At 38.2% G+C, this 27636-nt stretch overlaps 1 protein-coding gene across 1 annotated transcript in view; it reads left to right on the top strand.

Moving 5' to 3' along the window:
- Positions 1–17963, top strand: part of LOC129277224 (target of rapamycin complex 2 subunit MAPKAP1-like) — a 37286-nt gene extending 19323 nt beyond the window's left edge. Inside the window, exons 3-7 of the mRNA XM_064110317.1 lie at positions 1243–1352; positions 2054–2161; positions 3603–3746; positions 9310–9450; positions 11623–17963. Of these exons, the coding sequence (XP_063966387.1) occupies positions 1243–1352; positions 2054–2161; positions 3603–3746; positions 9310–9450; positions 11623–11819 (700 nt within the window). The 3' untranslated portion in view covers positions 11820–17963. The remainder of the gene's footprint in view (positions 1–1242; positions 1353–2053; positions 2162–3602; positions 3747–9309; positions 9451–11622) is intronic.
- The last annotated feature ends 9673 nt before the right edge of the window (positions 17964–27636 follow it).

Below are 27636 nucleotides of genomic sequence, written 5' to 3'. Positions count from 1 at the left end.
TTTTAAGCAAGTATTAATCGGAGGAGGGACCTGGTAATAAGGATAAATGCCCCCCCCCCGCCACCCGCATGGTCTGCGTGCGGGTGCTCTCAGGCTCAGTGTATGATGAACCTCCATAATTTGTCATCATTTTATATAATAGTGATTTCTATTTTGTCTAAAAAGTTATGGTACATGTACATGGAACATCTATTAAAATATATCAACACATTTCTCCAGATCTTAAAAAGTTACATTGGTTGCGGATCTAAGCGCATAGAATTTTAAAATATTTTTTTCGCTTTAAATGGTATGGCACCAAAATATTTACTAGAACTTGTCATACCTTTACATACACCAGCTCATAGCCTGATATCATCAAACCAGCTTCTTCTAGAGACCTCCCCCCCAAACACGAGTAGCCTATGGTGAGCGAGCTTTCTTTGCCGCAGCACCTTTAGAATAATTAACTACAAAATTTAAGAATTATATTATCATCAACGACTTTCAAATCTAAACTGAAGTCTTATTTTTTCTAACAGTATTAGTTCTTAACACTGAAACACTCATCCAAACTGTTATTCTTTTTTCTTTTGCACCCTGGAATAGAATATTTCTAGATGGATAGCACCCTATAAATGCCTATTGTTATTGTTGTTAATACAAAGACATTAATAATCAATATTATTATTTAGAGGTAGGGTTTTAGAGGCGCAGATATTTTTTGACGTCTTGCGAGGTTGTTTCAAAGAGACAAAATATCAAAACTAATTTAAAACGTGCATGCCTATGAAAACCATCCAATATGGAAAATATAGGATGAAGTGAATATTTTGCCCTGCCTACATGATTATCATTGGTTAATAAATGATTGTGCGCATGAAGCTATTGTTATGTCACAAAGAAATTGCATTGCGTGTTAGTTGCCAGGTGTGGCAAAGGAGCGAGATTGCTTCAATTTATTAAATTCAAATGCGCTTGCACTATATACGCTAGCGCAACTTTACACATATTTCTTTTTTTTTAAATGTCAATACTCAGTCGCCATGCTCATGATTTCCAGGATATGTCATAAAATGCTGGGTAAAACAATTTTTTTTTGCTTTATTAATTTATGTTTAGCTTTGTTGGGGTATCTAAATAATAAAAATGATATTGGATGACCAATTTTTGTGGGATACGTAGAAATATTGGTACTCGCTGAAGAACAATATTGGATTCATCTTCGACTCATCCAATATTCCCTAAACATTTTTCCCACAGTAAATCATCGGATGGTGAATCAAGGCTTGCTGTAGATTCAACCCAGATCACCCTGAGACAGATCTTAACCAAAGCTCTCAGGAAAAGAAAGGGCATTATTCCAACGGCGGGTAAGTCTGCCGCTCCTTACCCTGGTGAAGAAAAAGGCTGCATTTAAGTTCAAACATGTCTGTTATTTGAGGCATTGTTCAGTTATGAAAGAGTTGATACTTAAGATGATACAATATCAAGTAAAGGTTTTATATTAAAAAAAGACATCTAAAGAATGTTTTGATTAAAAAATGATTTTGTTTTTGTAATATGTTGCAAATTTACTGTCCAACTCTTCCCCTTATGCATTAATTTTTCAACATAAAAAAAACCCCACTAAATCTAGGACCTCATTATCCACTGTAAAAGACATCTTAAGAATATTTTGATTAAAAAATGATTTAATTCTTTTTTTTGCCAGTTATTGTCGAATCTCTCTTCGAATTTATTATGTCAACATTTATTTTTCTTAATTTCTATGATAATTAAACTAGGACCTGCAGTATCGGCTGGAGAAGACATCTGAAAAAGTTTTGATTTGTTATTTCTAAATCTGTTGCCAAATCAAATATTTCACTGACAAAAACCTACTGCAGTTTAATTTTTTTAAACTGAATCTAGGACATTAGTACATGTATTTGCTGGAGAAGACACCTCTATGCTTTGATTTTTGATTTCTCAATATGTTGCCAATTTAAATATTTCGGTGACAAAACCTGCTCTTTAATTACTGCAGTTATTTTGTAAACATATTTTTCTTTTTACTTTATACTGAATCTAGGACCTCATTATTTGCTGGAGAAGACTTCTGCACCCGGGGTTCCCCTAGACCTGGACCTGAAACTCTGTGAAACAGACACCATGGATTTCATCATGGTCAGAGAACACAGTAAGAAAAATGCTAGTACACTCTCACAAATGAAACTGAATCAAAACCAACCAATGGCCTAAATTAGTTAATGATATCCCTGTATAGTTGATTGAAGACATGAGAACATGTTCCAGTCTTGTGTAAAGTTGTGCGTAACTTTACGAACAGCTTTATGAAACACCCACCCGGTGCCTGTGCACAGCCATTCTGTTCTGTTTGTTTGGGTACATTTATGCATCAAAGTGTTGACGTCCTCTATTTTCGCTTTAGCTGGTTTTTTTTTTTACCTGTGACCATCCTCGATTGTCGTTGAAGATTGGTCGACCAATAAACAAAGAAATACAGTGTCACCAAAGACTATGAATTATCAACTACGTTAGGCCCGTTTTCCTTATCTAGATCTATACTGTATAAGCTGTAATTTTCGCGGATTTCGCGAATTGCCGATCGGCCGCGAATTTAACAACACGCGAAAATATTGACACAATTGTTAGTCAGTGCCAATGTCCCCAACAGCAAAGTTTTGCTATTGAAAACATACTGTATTCTAAGAAAATGGAGATATGCACCTCTATATGTACAAAAAATAAGGCTTAGAAAGTACAGTTAGTGATTCAAAAAGTTAGCTAGAATTTCACTTTTTTTAATTTCTCAAACAAAATCAGAGCCTAAAGTATTTTCTAACATTATTTTATCAATATCTATACACTCATTGTAATATTAAAATGTATTTTCCATGAAATAATTTGATATTTTTGTCATCTGATTGACTATATTACACACGTATTGGCAGCTATTTGCATACTCATTAATATTCATAAGTCACATGACCAGAGCTTTTAGAGGTGAAGATTCTGTTCACAAAATTCCACATTTTTGCACTTTTACCAACTTTTTGAAAAATTAATAGAACAAAACACAAATTCTAAAGATTGCTTAACCCTATAAATTACAGATCAAACTTTGGCATGATGAATTTTCAGATCTAAAGGTAAAAAAATTGAAATTTAAACCACCTTTTTCCACAGTTTGTAACTGTTTTTACAGGGACATATTTATGTATAAAAGACACATCAGCATGGAAACTTTGAGGAGAAGTGATTTGCACGTGATTAGCACTAGTTTTGCTTCTTTTAAATGCTGTGGAAATGTTGTCTACATCTTCCGATCGCGAATTTAACAACCCGCAAATGTCGGGACCCCTGGGATTCGCGAAAAATTCTGTACGCGAAAATAACAGCTTCTACAGTATATCAAAACTTTGACATGATAATGTACTTTCCAAACCTAAATCAATCTAGTATAGTTATGAAAACAGTAGTACGAAGCAGGATATCTCAATATTCTCGCCTTAATTTATTGGCCTGGGGTATTGTGTACAGCCATTCTGTTCTGTTTGTTTGGTCACATTTATGCTTCAAAGTGTTGACGCCCTGTATGTTCGCTTTGTGATGCACAGGTAGACGAGACTACCTCAACAAGGCGGACAGAACGCGACCGTACTCTGGCGAAAGAGAGCCTCCTCTCGTGTTGAGCACCCAGTACAGATCGTTCCGAGTCAGCATGCTGCACAAGCTGAGGCCTGCAACAGAGATCCAATTAGGTGTGTACCCTTTACGACCATTAACCGATTTTGGAAGAAATTGCATTTTGCTTTATTTTCTGAGAATGGGAATGAAAAGTATCTTTTATTTGAGGTTCAAACGAACTGTAAGTACATGTATACTAATGTAACAATTTTGGATTATTGCAAGCTTTTATTTTGGAGTAAAGGTCAAATTGGTTTGAAATCGTAGCCAATCGTACAAATTCTATGACATCATCACAATGAGATGTTCACTTTGATTTTGTTCTGCAAAGGATGGTAGTATAGTCACAGACTTCAACATTTATAAGTATTTGTATGATGATGTAGAACTGTACACAGTAAGAAGTTCCACGACTCAATATTGGCATTGAATTATACTACTCTTTTATCTTTAATCGGGTTGCGGACCAACTGAAAGGTGTGTGATGGCTTTTAAGCCTTCAATATTTCAAAGTAAATATTTCTTGATATGGTGTTTGTGCAGAATACGAAGCATCAGGGGTCCATTTCATGAAAGCATCATAAACCCCCGAGTTAACGCCATCTCCATGCCAGAAATCCAAGCAACATTTTCCAGTGGGAATGCATTTTTTGTGCTTGCAGTGAACTTGCTCCTCAGCGTGAACAACCTTGAAACACTTTCCAGATGCGGAGCCACATTGTCCCCAAAAAGGGGAAAAAGAAGGGAATTAGTCACATATTAGTCAAGTTAATCCCCTTTTATTCCTACATCATGTCACATAATTGTGTCAAAAGTTAGAAAAATAGGAAATTGAATCAATACTGGCCAAACCCACCCTATTAGGATTGCTTCTTGTGCCTTCCCGGGAGATCGAGGGGGGCAGTGGTGCACCCCAAGGTCCCCTCTGTTCCTCATAACAGAACCCCTACATTTGTCATAGTAACAGAAAGAGGGAAGCAGAGAGGAGTGTCTCAAGATGGTTTGGAGCAAACTTTGATACCGACTAATTGAACAAATTTGAGGGAGTTAAGGCTATCTTTACGAGTGTAATAATAATATTCATAATGATGATAACAATAGTAATATTAAGTTATGATGATGATAATAATAATATGATAATAGTAATATTAAGTGATAATAACAATAGGTATAATATTAATAATGTTAATTATAATAATAAAGGTAAATTAAAATAAAAGATTTTGTTCTTAATATAGAAAAAAAGAGAATTTTTAAAGCTGATATTACATTCATAAAAACTACAATACCTCCTTCCTTAAAATCCTACATCATAAAATTGATGAATGGAATTAACAAATAATGTGGGCTCGGCTTTCTAAGGTCTTTTATTTCCCGCACACTGGCACTGCATTGTGCACTGTCTGCATACAATCAAATTGAACATTCAATTTTAGCACTCTTTATCACTTTACCAGGGTAATAGTCTGTGCCATTTCCTTACTGCATTGGTAAAAGATAGTGATGAATATGTCATGAATACAATTTTTATTATAATCCAGACTTTAAAGGCTGGATTAATGAAAGGGTTTATATTTAATTCCACACATTTCAAAATGTCAGTTTCAACAACAATTAACATACTCCAAGCTGAAAAATAGGGTAAAAAATATGTGAGTTGCACTTCTATCTCATGAATTTCAATTACCAGACTTCCTGACATAACTTTTCTCAAGCTGACAAATGCAGACAGAAATACGTAATTTGATTCTATTTTGTTTGGTCTTGATATTCTATTTATAATACCATTTCTTTGACAGTTACATGTGCATAGTTTCATGTGCAGTCAGAAAGCTTGAATTTGTCCAGGATTGCGACTTTATCAGTTGACAGTTCATTTTGCAAGCATCCCTTTGCAAGATTGAAGCCAGACCGACAAATGTTAAAAGCAATTAAAGAAAGCTAATGTTAACCCAGAATTGGTCTTGCGCCTTCCTGTGGACATTCGATCCATCCGAACACTCTTTGAGAGTTGATCACCTGTCAGAGGGGAAGTGTTTAGAGGGTTGATCACTGAATGGTTCAATTATGTTTAAACTGATCTTTATGTACCTTATGATCTCTCTCCCTCTTTCTCTCTCTCTCTGGATCAATTCTAGTTAACTTTGCTTGTCCACTTTGCCAAGTCTTTTATAAACCTGATTATTTGAATGAGAGAAATCGTTTATTTTACATACACTTTGATGACATTCAGAAGATTCATGAAATATGAATTTCGGTTAATGTTGACTACAAATGGTATATTTTTCTTTAGACATATAATGGAATTAACAAGGAATGTTGTTGAGAATTCATCGTTATGAAACTTGCTTCTAAAAATGTAAACCAAGGTCAAGCACTGTATGATTTTTTTGGGTAATTTCATATGAATGGATATGAACATGGAACTTGGACATTGTTTGAAATTCTATAAAGTCAAGTTCATTTAAACCAATCAAACAAGAGATATATATTACATGGTTTGACAAAATAATAAGACATGATAGGTTTGGGATCCCATAGAAGCAGAGCTTGTGAAAGGGGCCCCTTAGTCTTGAAATGCAAGTATGCAATTGACAGTATCAAACCTTCTAATGATGACAATATTTGTTTTGTTCATGAGAACAGACTTTAAAGATTTTACTAATATTTTGAATAGACTTCTCAGATGGTAGACAGGATGGTTTGCTCTGTGTATGGAAAGGATTAAATGTCTCTCTCTATATCATCTAATGTCACTCCGATACAGAAAGTCAACAGCCTCTGTTGACAGTGAAATTAGTTTCGATTTCTCTCTCTCTCGCAAGGTGACAACGCTTCAAACAGTTGGGAAATGAACTGCTACAAGTCTGTACTTTTCCTTCTCTTTTACTGTCATCCCGAAGATAAATTTGCTCCCTGATATCTGAGTAGACATCAAATTATCTGCCTCCAATCCATCTGAAGTTGTGTTTTATTCTTAAAGGTCTAGGGTTTGTTTCACAAACATATTAGTGCGACTGAAATTGTACTTAAATTCTCACTTGTGTGCAGTTTACGACACATCACTGCATTTGCCAGATCACGCCCAAGGGACGCGCACTACCGTGTCGTAATCAGTGTTCATGTGGCTTGTCATTATAAAAAAAAGGTAATAATATAGGATTTGTATAATGCATGTATCCATCTTGTTTGGTGCTTAAGGCACTCGTATATTAGCCAGGCTATTAAAGCTAGTCTACTGATTCTGGAGCTCACAGCTTTTTGAGGAATCACTTCCTGCCGGTACCCATTTACCTTACCTGGGTTGAGTGCAGCACGATGTGGGTAAATGTCTTGCTGAAGGAAAACGAGCCATGGCTGGGAATTGAACCCACGTCCCTCAGATTGAAACACGAGAGTCTTAACCACTAGACCATAATGCCCACAAGAAGGTTTGACTATAAACACTTTGGCCCGTATTCTGAAGTCGAGTTTAACTTAAACTCAGGTTTAAAGTTGTGGTTTAAGTATGGGAAGCCAAAAGTATCAACTTTGTTATTAAGTTGTATGTTTCTTATGTTTACTGTGCTCTTTCCTGATTCATCGATGGTGAAGCCAATAATCTTTTTATACTTCCTAGACAATTATGAATGATTTGAGACCCAAATGAGCTGAAGTATGATATCTCTACTGCTAGTGATTTATGTAACTATTGGCTCGCCATACTTAAACCACAACTTTAAACCTGAGTTTAAGCTAAACCCGATTTCAGAATACGGGCCTTTAAATTCAAGAGCTGCGCACAAAACCAGATGCCTGGCATGGTCTGGTACGGATTCTTAAAATTAGTTCAACGTTTCAGGAGCGCGGGATGGTCACGTTTACCCGATGTCACACCCATTTTCCTCATCTTTGCGCTTCACTGTAGGTGGCTGACATCAAATTTTGTTCATCTTCCTTTGTCGTCAAAACGTTTTATTTTGATTTCCATCTGTACTTTTTGAAAATCCCCTTTATCACTATCCCAAGCTCCATATGTTTAGTTCCATTTTTTTTCTCTCAATATTTGTCTTTGTCAAATACAGTAATTTGATATTTATCTGTACTTTCAGTTTTATGACAGACATTGTCAGTATGTGTTTCCTGAGCTCCTTTTATTGATTTTAAACTCTCTTTTCTCCTGAGTTTTGTTTTACTTACTTTATTTTTCTTCTACATAAAGTATTGAATTTCTGTAAATTTGATTTATATTCATATGTCAGCCAAATTTGAATGTTCTGTAGATAATCTTCTCACATTGAATATATCTTTTGTTTTGTTATAGGTCTGTAGAACATTTCTTACTTTAAATTTCCTTATGATTTTGTTGTCAAGTTTTGAAGCATCATTTTAATCTCGACTTGTCAGTTGAATATGACTGACATTTACCCAAACTCAGTACCCTTTAGAGAGTGATCAACAATCCCTAAACAGGAATTAATGGTAATGCTTTTAGGAATGTGTTTAGCTTAAAGATAGTTGAATCTTAAGTAATACAGTAAAAACCAAGATTACTTATCTCTATTTCATCCTAGATCTAACTCTGGTACAGTTTCATAAACTGAACTTTGGGATATCATGAAATATTAGCTGAAAAAAACCAACCACACTGAAGATCACCAACATATATAAACACATGTGGGACAGTGTATCTATATTTTTGGGAAAGAGACCTGACATTGACATGCTTATTGTATCAGCAATGACACAATTTTCCCCAGATTTTTTTGGAACATATTTTTTATTCATTCATTTGATTGGATTCTGTACAAACTTATTTCAAAATCACTACCACAACTTGCATTTATATTTAAGATCAATTTGTCCTTTTTGGTGAATAAAATCAAGGTCAAATATTCATCTTGCATGCGGTCCTAAGTTATACAGGTACTTGTATCCCTGTGTACTGCAATTATGTTTTGAAAAATGAGTTAATTGCTTTGATATAATTTGAAAACCGCAAAATTTCCATTTACAGATATGTCTGTTAACTTTTACTTTCAGAATTGAAAACCGCAAACTTTCCAACTACAGAAATCTCCATGTTTAACTTTTACTTTCAAAATTGCAATAAAATAGTATAGTACTTTGACATGAAAATAACACTTTGCCCTTTCATGAAAACATTGAATAAACATGGTGTAAACCTATTGTACAAGTTATACTAGCCATTTTCTCCCTGTTTAATTGAATTATTTCTCATTTTATGTAATTCGTCTTCATTTGTTGTTATTCTATGTTTGGTCCTGTGCATATACACCCTCAGCTACCTAGGGGAACTCGCACTTTATCAATTTTATTGTATAGTGTTTGAATTTTAACCTTTTTTTGCCTTTACACATCAAGGTGAAATAAAATGAAATGTCAAATCCTACTATGGCATCCTTTGGTTCATTTGCCACTCTCCACCCAGGTGTAGTAAATGGGTACCAGGTAGAAAGGAATTCCTTGAATGCTTGAGTGCCCGATAAGAGTAGGTGTGTTAAAGCCAGGGTAATACATGTAGTATGCAGCCCTTAGAAAGATTGTATTAAGTGCTATATAAATGTTGCATATTATCATCATTATTATTATTATTATTAAATTTGTCAGTGTAATTCTGTTTGCTGCCCTCTACAGGCATTTCAGGGGAGAAGATTGAAATTGACCCAGTAGCCCAACCGAGGAACACGCCGGCCAAGTTCTGGGGCAAACAGAAAGCCGTCACCATCGAGTCCGACAGGCTCGCCTTCTGTAATATCACAGACGATAAACCATCAGGTATTTATGATTCAATTAAAACTCAACTTCAATTAAGTCCTCAAAATGTTTAATAAAAAATATGTAAACAAACAAACTGATGATTATGACCACAAACTGATTGGATATTTTGTGTAATGTTACATTGAGACTATTTTGATTTAATTTTTGCACATTTGCTTTTAGCATTTAATTTCAGATAATAGTAATAACTATGATAATACTGTGACTAATTAGGCACCAACTGTTGAGTGATCAGAGCTCATAAGGAATTTAAAAGTGAATAAAAGGTATTGAGAAGATATCTTAAATTTGGACCTAGTCCGTGGATATTGGAATAAGAGTAATCAAGTATCACTGATCATCTTTCACGAGTTTCAGTTCACATGACCAAGGTCAAAAGTCATTTAGGGTCTATTAATTTAGGTTATGTTTAGCTCTGGGTCGGAATGGACGGAATACCTGAATCTGTCCGATGTGTGCGGGTTCCGGTTTGGTTTTTTTCCTTTCCGGTATTCCGATAAAGCAATGTAATACATAACAAATAGTTTAACATTTTCTACTTCTGAATATCTTCACATAATTATCGAGTATGTTTTATTTAGTCTTACCAATCATAACCCAGGTTTCTTTCTTACTTTTCAGGTGATCGAGAAAAATATGATAAGACGGGAAAAATGTTGCTGATGTTTACGTAGCCATCTTGTTCTCTTTGTTAGTAGCTAAGCAATGAGATGCATATAGAGGGCGGCAGACTCTATATGCATCTCGTAGCTTAGCTACTTACTGAGAACAAGATGGCCACGTAAACATCGGCAACTTTTCCCCCGTCTTCTCATAATATTTTCCTCTTTTTTAATGTTTGTCTAAAAATGAAATCAATATTGTATAATCTGTGACTTCTTTGTACTTCCCCGTTCGTGAATTCATTTATTGGGAGACCGGATTCCGACCGGCGGATTCCAGAACAAAAAATTCCGACATGACGCGGGTCTAGTTATGTTAGATGATCCTAAGGTTGACCATGCTGGGGGTATCAAGATTGAACTTTGAACCAACTCTGAAATTAAAGGAGAATGAAACCCTTGAAACCAGCTGAATCCATATCAAAGAGAAAAATCAAAGGAACACATTGTTGAAAGTTTGAGGAAGATTGAATGAATAATAAGAAAGTTATGAGCATTTGAATATTGAGATCACTAGTGCCATGTAGATCCTCCCATTGGCAATGCGACCAAGATCTGTGATGTCACACACGTACAACTCTCCCATTTGGATACTGAAAAATTGAAAATATACCCCAAAACATTTCTTTTTGCTCATTCTAATCATATGACAAACGATTCATCAATGATATAATGTTGTGAAACCTCTGTACTTGTCATCTCATAAAGAGAACACCTCACCTTGTGATAGACTCTATAAAAGTGAGAATATAAGTGAAATAAGTACTAAAGTATAGGGAGTTGTACGTGTGTGATATCACAGATCTTGGTCGCATTGCCGATGGGAGGATCTACATGGCACTAGTGATCTCAATATTCAAATGCTCATAACTTTCTTATTATTCATTCAATCTTCCTCAAACTTTCAACAATGTGTTCCTTTGATTTTTCTCTTTGATATGGATTCAGCTGGTTTCAAGGGTTTCATTCTCCTTTAAGGATAAATGCCAGTGTGGTAATGATCTCAAAATGAGTTTGTACAGAATCCAATTAAATGACCACCAAAGTGTCTGTTTGTATAAATAAAAAACATGTGCCAAATGATTCTGGAAGAAATTGTGTAATTGCTGAGAAATTAGCAAATAAGCACGGGATTCGGGTCAAGCGTCGGGCCGACATTCAGAGCAATAAAAATACACTGTCCCACGTGTGCCTATCTGTGTTGGTGATCTTCAGTGCGGACATTTTTCAGCGTAGATTTCAAGATTTCACAAAGTTCATTTTATGTGACTGTACCAGATCTAGATCCTCGATGATATAGTGACAATTAAGCCTGGTTTTACAGGCTTTCTCGTGAAATCAGTGTTTACTGCAACTACTTTCATTTACATGTATCTTTAAATGGATCTATTCCATGAAAATTAGTGTGATCAAGTATCACTGATCAGTTTGCCTCAGTTTCAGCCCAAGGTCAATGAACTTAGTATTTCATCTAATCTCATCTTCTGTTATCTTCTCCACCCCTCAGGGAAGTCCACATTCCGAGTGACGTTCAAGAGTGCAAATCACGAATTCAAGCACTACGACTTCGAGACCGGAACCAACGTCACAAAGCAGATTGTCAATCGCATCAACCACATTCTGGAGCTACGCGCGAGTTCGGTACGGAACGACTACACGTTGTGGAGAGAGCGGAGGCACAGTAGGAAGTCACACGATAAATAGCAATGATTGAAAAAGAAGTTTATCTTAAACCGGCCTTTGTACTCTACAATGAAGTAAATCTAGTGACATGAAGCTTTAACTCTTTGCCCGCTTTGTTTGACTTGAGTCACATCCAGTGGACTGCCAAGTTTGACTCATGTCACATTCTATTCACAATACACAGAGTGCATACAAATGTATTGTACATGCACACATACACAATAGTGATGTGGGCATTACATTGTACAGTGTGCTCACAGAACTTTTCTTTACAATAAAACAATCAAAACTTTGTGAATTGAAGGCATAGTCCATGCGAAGCCCCTTTGAGGTTGCACCTCAGGTTAAGGTGACACAGGAGGGATTGTTTCGTTGGCTGGCCAAGAGTTAATAGCAATTCATATTATGAGTTTAGAACCTGAATCAGGTCAAGTTGATTTGCCAAAATGCCAAGTTCACTGCTCTTTGGATTCACAAGCAAAGTCAGATCACTGAGAATAGCTCAGACCGAGACAGGCTTTAGGGGATGTATTTAGATCTATTCATAAATGGTGCATATTATTTTTTTATTAAGTCACAAGTGTGGTAAATGCTTGAAAGTGTCATCAATGATTTTTACATTATTAACATACCACTCATTTATAACGGTATGAGAGTGACCCATTCCGAATTTGAAATATCCTCTAATATCCTTTTCACGAATTCAAGGGTGTCTCGATGTTCTAATGCATCAATTGCTAGATTTTACCAACTTCTTTTTTTTTTGTAAAGAAAATTTAGAAAAAAGTTGAAAATTGGGATCGGTCATCACATTGTGGTGGTCAAATTTGAATATCAACGTACAAAACGGCAGGTTTTATAAGGGTCGGTCTGGGTACAGCAAACAACCTTTTTTGGGGTTGCCTTTACTGGTTTCTAAATGAATGCTCTTCTTGAAATGAGTTGTATCAATTTATTTAGTGTCTGCATCACTGTTTGGTTTTATTTGTTAAGTTTCCCTCATCACTCATCATGGCATCATAGGTATGCCGCCCTTCATATATTGCCTAGCAAAAGCCACTAATGAAGCGGAAGAACATTTAATGTAAAAAGGGGGGGTGGGACATTTAATTGCATTGCACCTGTCCGTCTGTCCCTCTTTTTCTTTTTGGCATAACTTGAAAAATATCGCACAGATTTTCATCATGTCTTAATGTGTTGTAGCATCACAGTAAAATAACCTGAAATAAACCATCCACTTGCTTAATTTTTCTCTGTAATCATTAAGGGATTTTTCTTTCTGGCAACCTGTCAAAAGTCTGTGCTGCGCCTTTTAGCAGGAATGATACCATAAGGGTCCTATCAGTATTTTCATTGCAGCTTTCCTGCAGTCCCCATCAATTTGTCTGTGGTTACTGCAGTGATTTGTAACGAAAAGCTGCTTGCTGGATACCTGTGGGAAATAGACGCTGCTCTGACTTTTTACAAGGTGCGTGAGCTATCATGTCACTACCCGCCCTTTCACACCAGTAAAGAAATTGTAATTTGAATGGTGATTCCATTGAAAAATAAGGCTAATGACAAATATTTAGAACGTGTGAAACAAAACTAGAACACGATTAGAATCACGAACGCTAATCACAGTCACGACTACAATAGCAATCATCATTACAATGATGATTCAAGATTCACATGTGAAAAGGCCCTACTATACTTCGAAATGTGGTTGTTGTTTTGTTTACCAAGTCACAGACAAGCTTTCATATTTTCGACGGTGTGAAAAAGGAAATTGATGAAATTCAAAATTGCAAGTAAACATGCCGTTATATTTACAAATGCAGGGATAAAGCGATGAACTCATATTGCACCCCGATAGCTGTGGAGGCCTTTCAGCCATGATTGTTCAGATTCTCCCTATAGATGGCGCTATTTCACATTCAGAATGTCGAAAGCTTGCAGACCCATTATGAATGATTAAGATTAATCAAACAAAATGATCAAATTCAAACGGGTGCTATTGAAAATTCATAATAAAATTCACATCGTCAATTAGCAAATTCTCGTGGACAGTTTGTCATCATATACATGTACTCTTTTTACCAATGTATTTCTATTTTTGGATTTTACTCTTACACAGACAGTTGGATACTTTGTTTTAAATGACAAATTCACTCAAAGAATTAAAAGAGAAAAATCAAACAAGCATGATGGTGAAACTTTCATCAACAGCATACAGAAAATAAGATAGTTGTGACATTTGAAAATTAAGCTTATTTTTCACAATACAGATTCATACAAATGAAGAGGTGATGTCACTATTTCTTTTGTATGAATTGTAGAGTATTTCGTTTATTGCAGATATGACGGTGATGCTGCTCTTGGCTGAATCACAATAGGTTACAAAAATGGCCATTCTGCATATCTAGTGAGGAATTAAAGTTTGTTTCACATTATAATGAGTAGAAATTTATAGTATTTCATATTCCCCATTCTAATATACAGTCGTCCTCAAAATTATTCATACCCTTGTTGATATTTGTGATTTTTCATGTTTGTGATGAAATGAATGCATTTCATCAAGTTTCTCTATGATTTATGTGTGACCTACTAGTGAAAGAATAACAACAATGCACAATTCAAGAAATTTCTCTTTTCAGGGGTATTTTATTCATAGATATTCAAACAATGTCATGTTCAAAATTATTCATACCCTAGGTTTTCTGAGTCCAATGTCTTTCATTAATAGTCAATAGCATAGCCTTTGTTCTTTACGACTGCTTCTAGACGATTCCTGTAAGTGTCCACAAGCTTCCTGCACGTTTCCTGCGGGATGTTGGCCCATTCTTCCTTGGCGTAGGCCTCAAGCTGGGTCAGGTTGGTCGGGTTCCTAGCCATCACTCTTACTTTCAAGTCTCGCCACAAGTTCTCGATCGGATTCAGGTCAGGACTCTGACTTGGCCATTCTAGGACGTTGACATCATGGTCCTTGAACCATTTCTTCACCAGCTTGGCGGTATGCTTTGGGTCATTGTCTTGTTGGTACTTCCAGTTGGGGCCAAGCTGGAGTTTTTCGGCAGATTCCTTCAAGTTCTCATCAAGGATCTGGATGTAATCCTCCTTTTTCATGATTCCTTTGACTCTAACAAGGTTCCCTGTGCCACTGGAAGAGTAACATCCCCATAGCATTATGTGCCCACCACCATGCTTGACGGTTGGCACAGTGTTCTTTGGATTGTATGCTTCCCCTTTCTTCCTCCAGACGTATTCAACATCCATATGGCCAAATAACTCCCAACTTCGTCTCATCAGACCACAGGATGGTTGACCAAAAGCTTGGATTTTGCTTCAGATGACCTCTAGCAAAGGCCAGTCGAGCCTTCAGGTGTTTCTTCCTGAGCAACGGTGTCTTCCAAGGCCTGCGTCCATGGACACCTCCTTTGTGCAAGACTCGCTCGATGGTGGACCGGGACACCTTCGTCCCTGACCGGTCAAGCGTTTCAAGTAGGGCCTTGGTTGTGGTCCGGGGGTTGTTGTTGACCTCTCTGCAGATTTTCCTGGCAAGTTTAGGGGAAACCTTGCACTTCCTGCCACGCCCACTAAGGTTCTTCACAGTGTAGTACCTCTTGTGCTTCTTGATTACGCTCTGGACTGTTGCCACAGGGATGTCATACTGCTTTGAAATGGCCTTGTAACCTTTTCCCTCAATGTGGGCATTCACAAGACGTTGCCGTAGGTCTTCACCGAGCTCCTTCTTCTTGGCCATGATTATCAGAGACTGAGAATAACCAGAATGCTTTCCTCTATTTATACCCTTTTAGAAAGATGCTATTTTCTATCATTGTTTAATGACTTGTTTAACAAAGAGGGTATTTAATTCATTGGAACATCTTGAAATAACTATAGAACAAAGAATAGCACATTCCCAGACAGTGAAAATAATGCGCATTGTCATAAAAGGACATTTTTGTTGAGGTATTGGCAAGGGTATGAATAATTCTGAACAAGTGCAAAAAATAACTTTCGACCCTATCTATTATTATGCTAATGAAGACTTGCCAGCTCATATGTCAAATCATGCATACATGTAGCAACAAGCAGACAAAAGATACAAAGAAAGTTACATCATAATAGCTTTTACAAGTAAAGAATCTACCAAAGAATTTTTTTTCCACAAGGGGTATGAATAATTTTGAGGACAACTGTACATTAGAAATAGTGAGTGAGAGCAATCATCAGTTCACTCATTTGCATACTGACTATGATCTGCATGTAGCGCTTTTATTAAATTAAGTTAAACTTTGAAATGTCCTAACTCTCTTATTGGACATCCAATTTTGATTTTTTAGCGTTTAACTTGTTTGACTTTTCCTTTTTTACACAAATCTCAACTTTTTGTTGGGGTAGACTTCCTCTCTAAACATAAAAAAATTGACCATTCTGCCGCACTTTGGCAAAAGGAAGCAAGTTGCAAAAGTATCGTTTGTTGTAAATGTGTGTTTGTCATTTACATAGGCGTCAGTGCAATTTAACAGCATATTTTCTTCAATATCTTTCCATAGATAATTTCTTCTCCAAATTTTGCCTGAACGTGCAACATACAAAGGGTGTGTCGAAACAACAGTAACTCAAATTTGACTGATGTGTCACTTGCTTCCTTTTTGCCAAAGTTGGGCAGCATTGTTTCCTGCTATATATTGATTTACATCTACATTGTAGATTGTAGTCACAGGAAGGGAATATCTTTATATGACTTTCGTATGCTGTATTAGTCTACTGGAATTTTGCTATTGATAGAAAGTATCTTAACCCTAAAGAGACTTAAGCTGTTTTGATGCCTCAAAAGACTGAGGGGAGGAGGCTGAATTAGCAGCCCCCCCCCCCCCCGCCCCATCTTAATAGGGTAAAGGGATACTCCAGGATGAAAGTAACATGATTTGAACAGATAAAGAAAAATCAAACAAAACAATGAAAATTTGATCAAAATTGGAGAAGGAATAACAAAGTTATGGTGTTTTATTAAAGATTTGCATTTTTCCGGTGAAACAGTTCTATGCATGTCTTCATGAATATTCTATGAGCAAGCTGATGATGTCACATCCCCAATCGCTCTTTTGTATTTTATTATATGAAATTAGGTTTGTTCTTTTTTTTTCCTCCAAGAATTAAACATATTTGATTGGTAACTGATTGAATGCATTAGATATATATTGCTGCAACTTATTTCATAAGAAGGAAGACATACATTCACACATGTATGAAAAAAATTCAAAACAATTATGATTTCATATACATGTAATAACATAAGAAAAAGGAAAGTGGGGATGTGACATCATCAGCCGACCTTATGAATATTCATGACGATGTGCATATAACTGTTTCCACAATATATTGCTCAACTTTAAAATTCAATAACTTTGCTATTTGTTATCAGATTTTGATGAAATTTTCTGCGTTTGGCTCTGTGAATTTTGCTCTACATGTATTTATTAACATATAAATATATTCAGCCCAGAGTATCCTTTTAAAGATATTTTTTTAGTAGATGGGAAGTTAAGTTTGAGCTCTGAATATTTCAGTTTGTTGTTGGCTAAAGTGAAAATGAGTGCGTTGATTGTAGATCATAAATCACAAACACAGGCAACATTTGTTTGAGCAAAATTGGTTCAAAAATCGGTAATATATGTTTAAATATAAACATTGAGACTTGTGGTTCTTTGGTATCATACAAAGAGCCATTAAAACTAAGACTTAATTGTTCATGTGATAGTAATGAACTTTGATAGTGTCAGACATTTTTAGTGGATGGGGCTGTAAAATTGAGATTTTAAAATTTATATTCAAATCCTTTGAGATTGAAAATTAATTTTAAGAATGGAATTTGAACCCAGAGTTCAACGAGTCCCTAACTACAACGAAGTATCTGGATTTATATCAAATCCATTTAATATAGATTGTATTCGCGAAGAAGCTGGTGCTGATAACAGATAATGAAAAACAAATCTTGTGATGACTTTTTTTATGTTAAGAATCAAATGTAATGTTTGATCATGTAAAGTCATTTATGGACTTGTGTAGATGCGTGTATGTTCTATGCCACTTATAAACTCGCATATTCAACTTTATGTGCAATAATATGAAAAGAAAGCGAGGAAAAGAATAGAAAGAAATAAATGTATTGAAAATATAGTTGTATTGTCTTGTTTTGTAATGTGTTACAATGAAGAAAGTGTTTGGTAAAGCGTATGGGAAGATTGTGATGCAATGGGGGGGGGGGGGGGGGACGAGTAGATACCATGCCTGACCAAAGAATCACGTAAAAAACAAGATATCTTTTTCAAGATAGGGCACGTTACGTACGGAATGTAATAAGGGTGTCTAAAACGCTGAAATAATGAAAAAAGGGTATATATTTTGCCAGGAAAGCTTTGTGTTTACGATCCAATTTGCGAGGGTATAAAAAGACTAAAATACTTTATAAAGGATGTAATTTTTGCACCAACACTAATATGCTTTTCACATTACATTTTCTTAACCCTATACTATCCTTAACCCCAGACTATCCTTAACCCCATACTATCTTTTTTTGGATTCACACTGTCTTTCTTAACCCCATACTATCTGCTACACCTTAACCCCGGACTGTCCCACAGCTCATGAATATTGATGATTTTACCATACAGAGCGTGATTAACGTGCAATTTCGACTTCTGTGATTGGCTTATTGCTTAGCCCAACTTTTCCTTAGCCCAGTTCCGTTTCACACTGCATCTCTTAGCACCGCAATAAGCCGGCTAACCCTGCTTTTTGCAGGGCCAGATAGTACCGTACTATTTACCGTGCTAGCCCACTTTGCTAAAACGTAGTGTGAAAACGAAGGCCCCACCAATTTCCTGGGGTTAAGGAAAAAAAGTACAGTGTGAAAAGCATATAAGTGTTTAGGGTCCTGTGGGAGATGGGGTGGTCCGGGGAAACTTACTCATAAGTTGTTTGTTTGTTTAATTTGCTTCTCTGGTGAAAGTCAAATGTGCATACACATACTAGAAAAAAGGATTGCTGCTACTGCTAGGGCTGTTAAGTTATTGTTAAGGGAATACCGTATTGTTTCCAATAGTTGTTAAGGGTAGGTTTCCCGGGGGGGCCACTTCCATTCACAAGTGGATACCATGCGCGACCATGGGGTCTCAAAAAGCACCCTAAACACGTAATTTCCATATTCTGAAAATGCACCCCTTAACAAGTATTGGCGTGTGAAACCCTACCCTTAATAAGTATTGGAAACAATACGATACTTTTGGCAAATATTCCCTGAAATGAACCCCTAAACAAGTACAGGAATGTTTTATTGTTACGGGTCCTTCGGTCGTCGGCTTTACCTTGTTTGGTTTAGTACGACCCCACCTTCTACACCTCGCGCAAATTGGACTCTAAACACGAAGTGTTGGGGCAAAAAGGACATCCTTTATAAAACATTTTAATTTTGTTTTATCGTCCCCGCAAATTCGACCCTAAACACGTAATTGTCCTAGCGAAATAGATACCCTTTTTTCATTATTTGTGTGTTTTTGACACCCTTATCACGTTACGTACGTAACGTGCTCTATCGTGAAAAAGACATCCTTTTTACGTGTTTTTTTGGTCGCGCATGGTATCCACTCGTCAATGTAAGTGGCCCCCCCGGGGTAGGTTTTCACAACGCCAATACTTGTTAAGGGGTGCATTTTCAGAACATGGTCACGCGTGGTATCCATTTGCCAATGTAAGTGCCCCCCTCCCCCCGGTAGCAAAATAAAAATAAAGTAAAGGAATAGAAGGGATGGATGTAGAGAGGGAGGCAGAGCGGAGAGGGGGTTAGAGAGGGAGGCAGAGGGGGGATAGAAAGAGGGGGGGGGGGTAGAAAGAGAGGGGGGTTTGAAAGAGAGGGAGTGAGGGCGGGGTAGAAACAGAGGGGAGAGGGGGTTAGAAAAAGAGGGAGGCAGGGGGAGAGAGGGGAGGGGTTAGAAAGAGGGGAGTTACAAAAAGAGGGAGCGAGAGGGTTTAAGGGGTGATATATAGAGATGGAGGCAGAGGGGGAGGTAGAAAAAGACAGAGTCAGAGGGGAGAGGGGGATTAGAAAAAGAGGAAGGAAGAGGGTAGAGGGGGGGGGTAGAAAAATAGGAGGGAGAGGGGGGGTTAGAGAGAGATGGAGGCAGAGGGGGTTAGAGGGAGGGAGACGGGATTAAAAAAAACGAATTCAGAGGGGGTTAGAAAAAGAGGGGGGTTAGAAAAAGAGGGAGAGGGGATAAAAAGAGAGGAAGGCAGAGGGGAGATGGGGTTTAGAAAGAGAGAGGAAAGGAAGGTTATGGGAGGGAGAGTGGGTAGAAAGAGAGGGAGGCAGAGGGGAGAGGGGGTTAGAAAAAAGAGGTAGAAAGAGAGTGAGGCAGAGAGGAGAGAGGGAAAGGGGGTTAGAAAGTGAAGGAGGCAGAGGGAAGAGGGGAGTTAGAAAGAGAGGGGAGAGGGGGGGGGTATAAAAAGAGGGAGGCAGAGGGGGTAGAAAGGGAGGGCGGAAGAGGGGAGAGGGGAGTTAGAAAAAGAGGGAGGGAGAAGGCAGAGGGGGTTAGAAAGAGAGGGAAGCAGAGGGGAGAGGGGGGTAGAAAGAGAGGGAGGCAGAGGGGGTTAGAGAAAGAGGCAGAGGGGGTAGAAAGAGAGGGCGAGAGAGGGGAGTTAGAAAAAGAGGAAGGGAGGGCGGATAGGGGGGTTAGAAAAAGACGGAGTCAGAGGGGAGAGGGGGATTAGAAAAAGAGGGAGGCAGAGGGGGTTAGAAAAGAGGGAGGAAGAGGGTAGAGGGGATAAAAAGAGAGGAAGGCTGAGGGGGAGAGGGGGATAGAAAGAGAGGGAGACAGAGGGGAGATGGGGTTTAGAAAGAGAGGAGAGGGAGGTTATGGGAGGGAAAGGGGGTAGAAAGAGAGGGAGGCAGAGGGGAGAGGGGGTTAGACAAAAGGGGTAGAAAGAGAGTGAGGCAGAGAGGAAAGAGGGAAAGGGGGTTAGAAAGTGAAGGAGGCAGAGGGAAGAGGGGAGTTAGAAAGAGAGGGGAGAGGGGAGTTATAAAAAGAGGGAGGGAAAAGGCAGAGGGGATTAGAAAAAAGGGGTAGAAAGAGAGGGAGGCAGAGAGGAGAGAGGGAAAGGGGGTTAGAAAGTCAGGGAGGAAGAGGGGAGTTAGAAAGAGAGGGGAGAGGGGGTATAAAAAGAGGGAGGCAGAAGGGGTAGAAAGAGAGGGCTGGAGAGGGGAGAGGGGAGTTAGAAAAAGAGGGAGGGAGAAGGCAGAGGGGGTTAGAAAAAAGGGGTAGAAAGAGAGGGAGGCAGAGAGGAGAGAGGGAAAGGGGGTTAGTAAGTTAGGGAGGAAGATGGGAGTTAGAAAGAGAGGGGAGGGGGGGGTATAAAAAGAGGGAGGCAGAAGGGGTAGAAAGAGAGGGCGGGAGAGGGGAGAGGGGAGTTATAAAAAGAGGGAGGGAGTAGGTAGAGGGGGTTAGAAAGAGAGGGAAGCAGAGGGGAGAGGGGGTAAAAAGAGAGGGAGGCAGAGGGGAGAGGGGGTTAGAAAAAGAGGCAGAGGGGGTAGAAAGAGAGGGCGGGAAAGGGGAGTTAGAAAAAGAGGAAGGGTGGGCGGAGAGGGGTTAGAAAGAGAGGGAAGCACAGGGGAGAGGGGGGGGGTAGAAAGAGAGGGGGCAGAGGGGAGAGGGGGATAGAAAGAGAGGGGAGGGGGTTAGTAAGAGAGTGAGTAAGAGGGGAGAGGGGGTTAGAAAGAGGAGGGAGAGGGGGTAGAAAGAGTGGGAGGGAGAGGGGGATAGAAAGAGAGGGGAGGGGTGGGGTTAGAAAGAGATGGAGGCAGAGGGGAGAAAGGGGTAAAAAAGAGGGAGGCAGAGGGGAGAGGGGGTTAGAAAAGAGGGAAAGAGAGGTGGGTTAGAAAGAGAGGGAGGTAGAGGGGGAGGGGGTAGAAAGAGAGGGAGGCAGAGGGGCGAAGGGTATAGAAAGAGAGGGGAGAGGGGGTTAGTAAGAGAGGGGGTCAGAGGGAGATTGGGGTTAGAAAGAAAAGGAGGCAAGGGGAGAAAAGCAGAGAAATAGAAACGGGGCAAGTGATGAAGAATGGTATATGACAGTAGCCCACACAATAGTATAAAGTGACAAAAAGCAGACGATAAAAGAAACAGAATTTCTGAACTTTACCACAGGGGAGCGTTTCGTCAAAATTTCGGTCCATCTGACAACTTTCCTGGATTTTGATTGGCTGAGACGCAACGTTACTATGGTAACTGTCGGATAAAACGTCCGACAAGACGCTCCACTTATGTACTATTACAGTCACATGGGGAGCGTTTCATGAAAGAACTAGTCTGACGTTTTCCTGTTTTATCCGACAGTTACCATAGTAACAGTGCCTCTCAGCCAAACAGAATCAAGTAACTTGTTGGACCAAAATGTTCAACGCTCCCCAGCAGCCTGTTGCATATTTTTTTTACCTGAGAAAACTCCGGTAAAAACTGAAACTAAGGTTAGTCTGATTTCTGCCATTGACTTTAACACAGGGCAAAAACTGGGGCAAAAAATACCTGAGGTTTCTCAGGTAAAAAGTTTTATGCAACAGGCCCCAGGTCTATATTAGAATAAGCCAGTTTGTAGTTCCACTCTGCGCATGATCAGAAGATTCTGCGCATGATCAGAGGAAGGTCATTTGTACGAAAGTGACATGGTGGTTTAAAATTTGATGAGAATTAAGCACCATCTTTGTTGTCTTGATCACTCATATATTCTTTTGAATTGTGCTTTTCATTTACATCCACAAAAAACAATGCGTCCACGAACGACTGGTATTTCATAGTTTGCCAAGTACATTGTACAACATGCTATAATATGCATTCAAAGTAGAAACGCAACAAATAACTTTATAGAGCGTTCAATGGTGTGCTATTCTAGTCACCTTGTCTTTTCAATTTCTTCATCCTGCTATGTAAGGCATCCTTACATAATATCTTGCTCTGAAATATGCCTATCTCAATGAAAGAAATGAAAGGTCATTTGACCAAAATTGTCCATGAAATAACTACGAACTGTTCTATTTGAATACCTTGCCAGGAAAGCTTACACAACATCTTCATTTGGAAATTTTTCGTGCTCATCCTCATGAAAAATCGCAAAGGTCATTTGAGAATAGTTGATCGTGAGCTTCTAACCGTGAACTAGCTTATTACACGCACATCATGGTCGCCAAGCAAATGAGGGAATATCTAACGTCATCGACCACTTTTCCTTTGTATTTTGTTACATGAAATGTGAATAATTAATCTTTTTCCTAACATAATCTGCAACAAAGTTTGATTCCTCCGTGGGCATGTGGAATTCATTGTTGTAACCCATTGGCGTTATTTTAGATTTTTTTTTTCATTTTCAACTAGGTATTAAATGTAGTTAGTATGTAACCATTTTTCTTTTTTTTATTCGAAAGGCATTGAAAATTATTCCGTAACCTTTTTTATCATGGTAATTGTATTCTACTTGTATGAATGTGTACATAATTTCATGCACTTATTGTGATGAGTGTCTTATAAGAATATGGAAATAATAATTATTGATAAAACAACAAACACGGCGATTTGACGAAGAGTCTCCGTATTGCCAGATTTTCTGCCCCCCAAAATGAAACATCGTAAATTCATACAATGCATTACGTTTCTTAATTAATTGATTTACTCACATGAATTGAGAATTACATGATCCCGGCTTCGGCGGCTTGCAAAATCAAAAGCAAAAACAGAGGACAGAAAACAGAGAATCAGAAGAGCGCTTGACTGGACCCGTTGCAGTTTTCCTCGAGTAGAAAAGAAGCGACCAACTCACAGGGAATATCGCAATTGTAAGAAAGAGCGTAGTCGATGTCGTGGACTGTGTCGTCCCGTCGTTCGTGTCATCGGTAAGTTGCCGATTGGTCCAACGCCAGAACGCCATCTAATCCAATTATTTGGTTCAATGCCCTCATCGTATAACATCGTGTGGTCTACAGGTCTATGACCATTTCGTCAATCAATGATTCGTCCAATGACCAAATGGTCAAATTATCAGATTGTCCATTGACCATTTCGTCCAATATTCGTTACATCATTCTCCTATATCATTTGAGCCTCCAAATCACCTCTTCGACAAGCCGCGGCGCCGGGGTGTAGCTCCAAGCTGACCTCCCTAAAAATGGGCGTAAATTCATTGCCTAAATAATGATGACAATTAGGGCCTTGACAATCTGCGACCATGTTTGGAGCGGTTGAGGCAGAAATAGACCAGTTCGTAATTCCATTCTACGCATGATCATCATCAGGTCATTTGAACTCAGATGGCATGGTACTTTTTCAATGAGATAAGCACCAACTTTGATTATCTAATAAGGCTTACCCATACATTCTTTTGAATAATGTTTTTCATTAGATCAACAGGAATGCAACAATGCGTCCATAATACCATGGTCACATTTACTCTACGGCGGCCGTACGGCGAGTCGAAAACAGCCGTTTTATTCATTTTTATACAAACCACCTCTATGTAGCTCGTACATAAAATGTGAAAACGGCTGTTTTCGACTCGCCGTACGGCCGCCGAAGAGCAAATGTGACCAATCATTAAGCGACTGGTATTTAACAGTTGGTCACGTACAAAGTGTCCATCGATGTGTATTTCAGTCACCTCGATCCTCTATACAATTTCTGTATCCTGCTATGTCAGGCACGCTTATCATGCTTTGAAGTTACCTATCCTTATCATCTAATGAAAGAAAATAAGGTCATTTGAACACTGAACAGGCATTGTAAAAGAGTTTTAGCCAAGCGACGTAACACTTTTTTCTTCTACATGTATATAAGGTATTGTTCAGCAGAAGTGGGATGGTCAGAAAAATATATAGCGATCATGCAGCTCGAAGAATAAAACGTTAATGGACAAACTTAACAAAAGTCCTCATTCTCATGTATGCCTCAATGCAGAAACAGAATGAAAAACGTCTGCTTGCCTCCAATATAGAAATACCAATCTCATTTTGCAGGCGTGAAGTCCGCATAATTTGGCCTCGGTGACAGTAGGGCATTTTAGCAATAACTTCGCAGACGCTTTCTCTAACGCATGGAATCTTTTGTCAAAAGCCCTTCATAACAAAGCAGCCTTTGTCGAAAATCGGTGAATCAAAATAGCAGTGTCGTACTGGACTCTAGACAAACGACATATTCGGAATTTTCGTCCGGTCCGAATCTTATGAGACGATGTGATGTCCCGGTCCACCAACTTTCGACAATGACCTCTAATCTGTCCATCGTGATTTGACCGACATTTTCAATAGATTCTCAACGTTCCAAAAAGCGTCTGCGATGTGGATGCTAAATACGTTATTGGCCGTTCACTGCGGTTTGCACATGTTGCAGAGCCATTAATAATCATAGAAGAATTTTGACAATTCTCTAGGGTTACAGCGGTCCTACAATTTCCCTTTGAATTGCGCTTGCCTAACAAAGCAACGCGCACCTTTTTTTACCAATTGCAAATAAATTAGCCTACAACTCTTTAAATCTTTAAAGGCCTGGTCCCACTGGCCGACGGACACAAAACGTATTCATAACGGATACAGCGGACAAGTAAAATTTCTGGGTGGCTCCATCCGTTTTCATCCGCTCCAGACAATGGACAAAATAGGCGAACAATGAAATCACAGTGGACGGATGCTCGATGGATTTAGAGCGTATGAAACACGTATGCAAAGAGTATACATAACGGATACATAACGTTTTCTAACGGATGGCAAGATTATTTTCCGTTTTACATCCTCTCTGTTATTACTCTGATTGCTTCCACCTGTGTGGGCAAACTGCATTGAACCGCCATCGAAACCGTTGCATATGTATTAGCTTTATGAAACACTCAAATTACAAATGCAATATTTCGATTGGCTGGAAATCGACCTGCGTTCGATTTATAGAGTTGCGTTCAATTGCGACTCCAACGCGAAACCAGCTTTTGTAGTCCAATGCTTTCACACGAAAAAAAATCATGAGCTTTTTTATTTTTAAGAATATATGACTTTAATTTCCTTTGAGGATATTTACTTGGATACTGGAATAAAATACGATGCAACAACATTTCCTAATCGAACTGTTTATTAATATACGCTATTGCATAATGATGATTTTGCCTGGATTAAAAAAAGTACTGGACAGCCTTTTCAAAGGACACGGATTGATTGCAAATATAAACCCTTTTTTTCCAAATAACGTTTATCCAAATATGACATAAAACCTCACCATTGTAAAATTAAGAACTTGATTCAAATCTATCTCGATAACCCTAGTCAAATATTACTTAAAGAAGGTCAGAAATAAGGAAACATAAATTGCAAAATATATCTACACAAATTTTTATTCATTTTTTTTTGAAAATCTGAAAAAAGAAAATCCATATTTTATTGTTCGAAAGAGACATGAAATGAAATACTCCGAAAATTTGCTTTGCCCAATTTATCGTGGACCCGGCAGCCGCTGTGCAGCGCCAGATTTTTTATATGAAAATTTATATTCTTTCATCCTACATGATAGTCCGTGAATCTTGTAGAGTTATTTCTATTCAGAATTTTCTGCTTTTTGAAAATTTAACATATTATTCACGATTCTATAGAATAATGAGTAAAGAAGATTAGTCTTTAATACCTCACGAGTTCCCACTTTCACGATCCCCGCCACAATTGAAACGATGATCTTAATAGTGGAAGGTCGTAGTGATCGTATCAGATCGTATCAGATTAGTCATGGCGATCCTTCTGATCGCAGAAGAAAATGTTGAATTGTTCAAAAATTCTCGCGATCAGTTATGGAAGGCCAATCGTGGCGTTCGTAAAGGATCGCACGACATTTGGAACGAGGTATTGTCGCTTCATTCTGTAATATTGAGGGACAACAAAAATTGTATCAACTTTATCGAAATCATTTTCTCAACCTAACAACAAATAAGATCTCATTTTCTTTGCTCTGAGGCAGTAATTTACGCTATTATCGCTTCATTCTGTAATATTGAGGGACAACAACAATTGTATCAACTTTATCGAAATCATTTTCTCAACTTAACAACAAACAAGATCTCATTTTCTTTGCTCTGAGGCAGTAATTTGCCCTTTCACCGACTTATCATGGCATTAATACCACAGTCACACCTGAAAACTGACCCCAGACCGATCAAAGATATTACGTTATTTTCTAATGACATACCATCGGTCGATTTGGTGTCGAATTCTTTGGTGCGACTGGGCGTTATAGTTGCCAGTCAAAGACCAATATTTTTCAGCCGATAAAAAATAAGAAACCCATTCCACAGAGAGCAAGACCTCTGAAAGACTGCTGTAAGACCATGAAACTTGCTTGATTTTTCAAGGGTCCTTCAACGAACTTTCAAATATCTCTGAGGTTTTTCACGATTCCTGATGGATCTTTCAATGGTCTCCGTGGTCCTCGTGAGTCCCAAAACTTTTTAAATTGTCCAAAACAGTCTTTCAGCGGTCTTTCAAGAAAATGAATTTTTGGTGGTATTTCAGCGGTCTTTCGATGATCTTACAAAGTTCTTATTAGTCTTTCCATGATCTTTTGACAGTCTCTCAATATTTCTAAGGAGATCACTGTAAGACTCATGAGAGATCATTGAAAGATCATTGAAAGACAAGGAAAAATCCATGGAAATAATCCTGAAAGATCACTTGTTGCATACAAGATCTCTGAAAGACCACTGAAAGATATCTATAGGACTTGTCTATGTCCTGTAAGACAAGAAATATCAATCAGTCTTTTAGAGTTCTTTGAGGGGTCTTTCTGAGCCA

The sequence above is a fragment of the Lytechinus pictus genome, chromosome 15 (genome assembly GCF_037042905.1).
Source record: "Lytechinus pictus isolate F3 Inbred chromosome 15, Lp3.0, whole genome shotgun sequence".
Lineage (NCBI taxonomy): Eukaryota > Metazoa > Echinodermata > Echinoidea > Temnopleuroida > Toxopneustidae > Lytechinus > Lytechinus pictus.
This window is presented reverse-complemented; position numbering and strand designations above follow the sequence as displayed.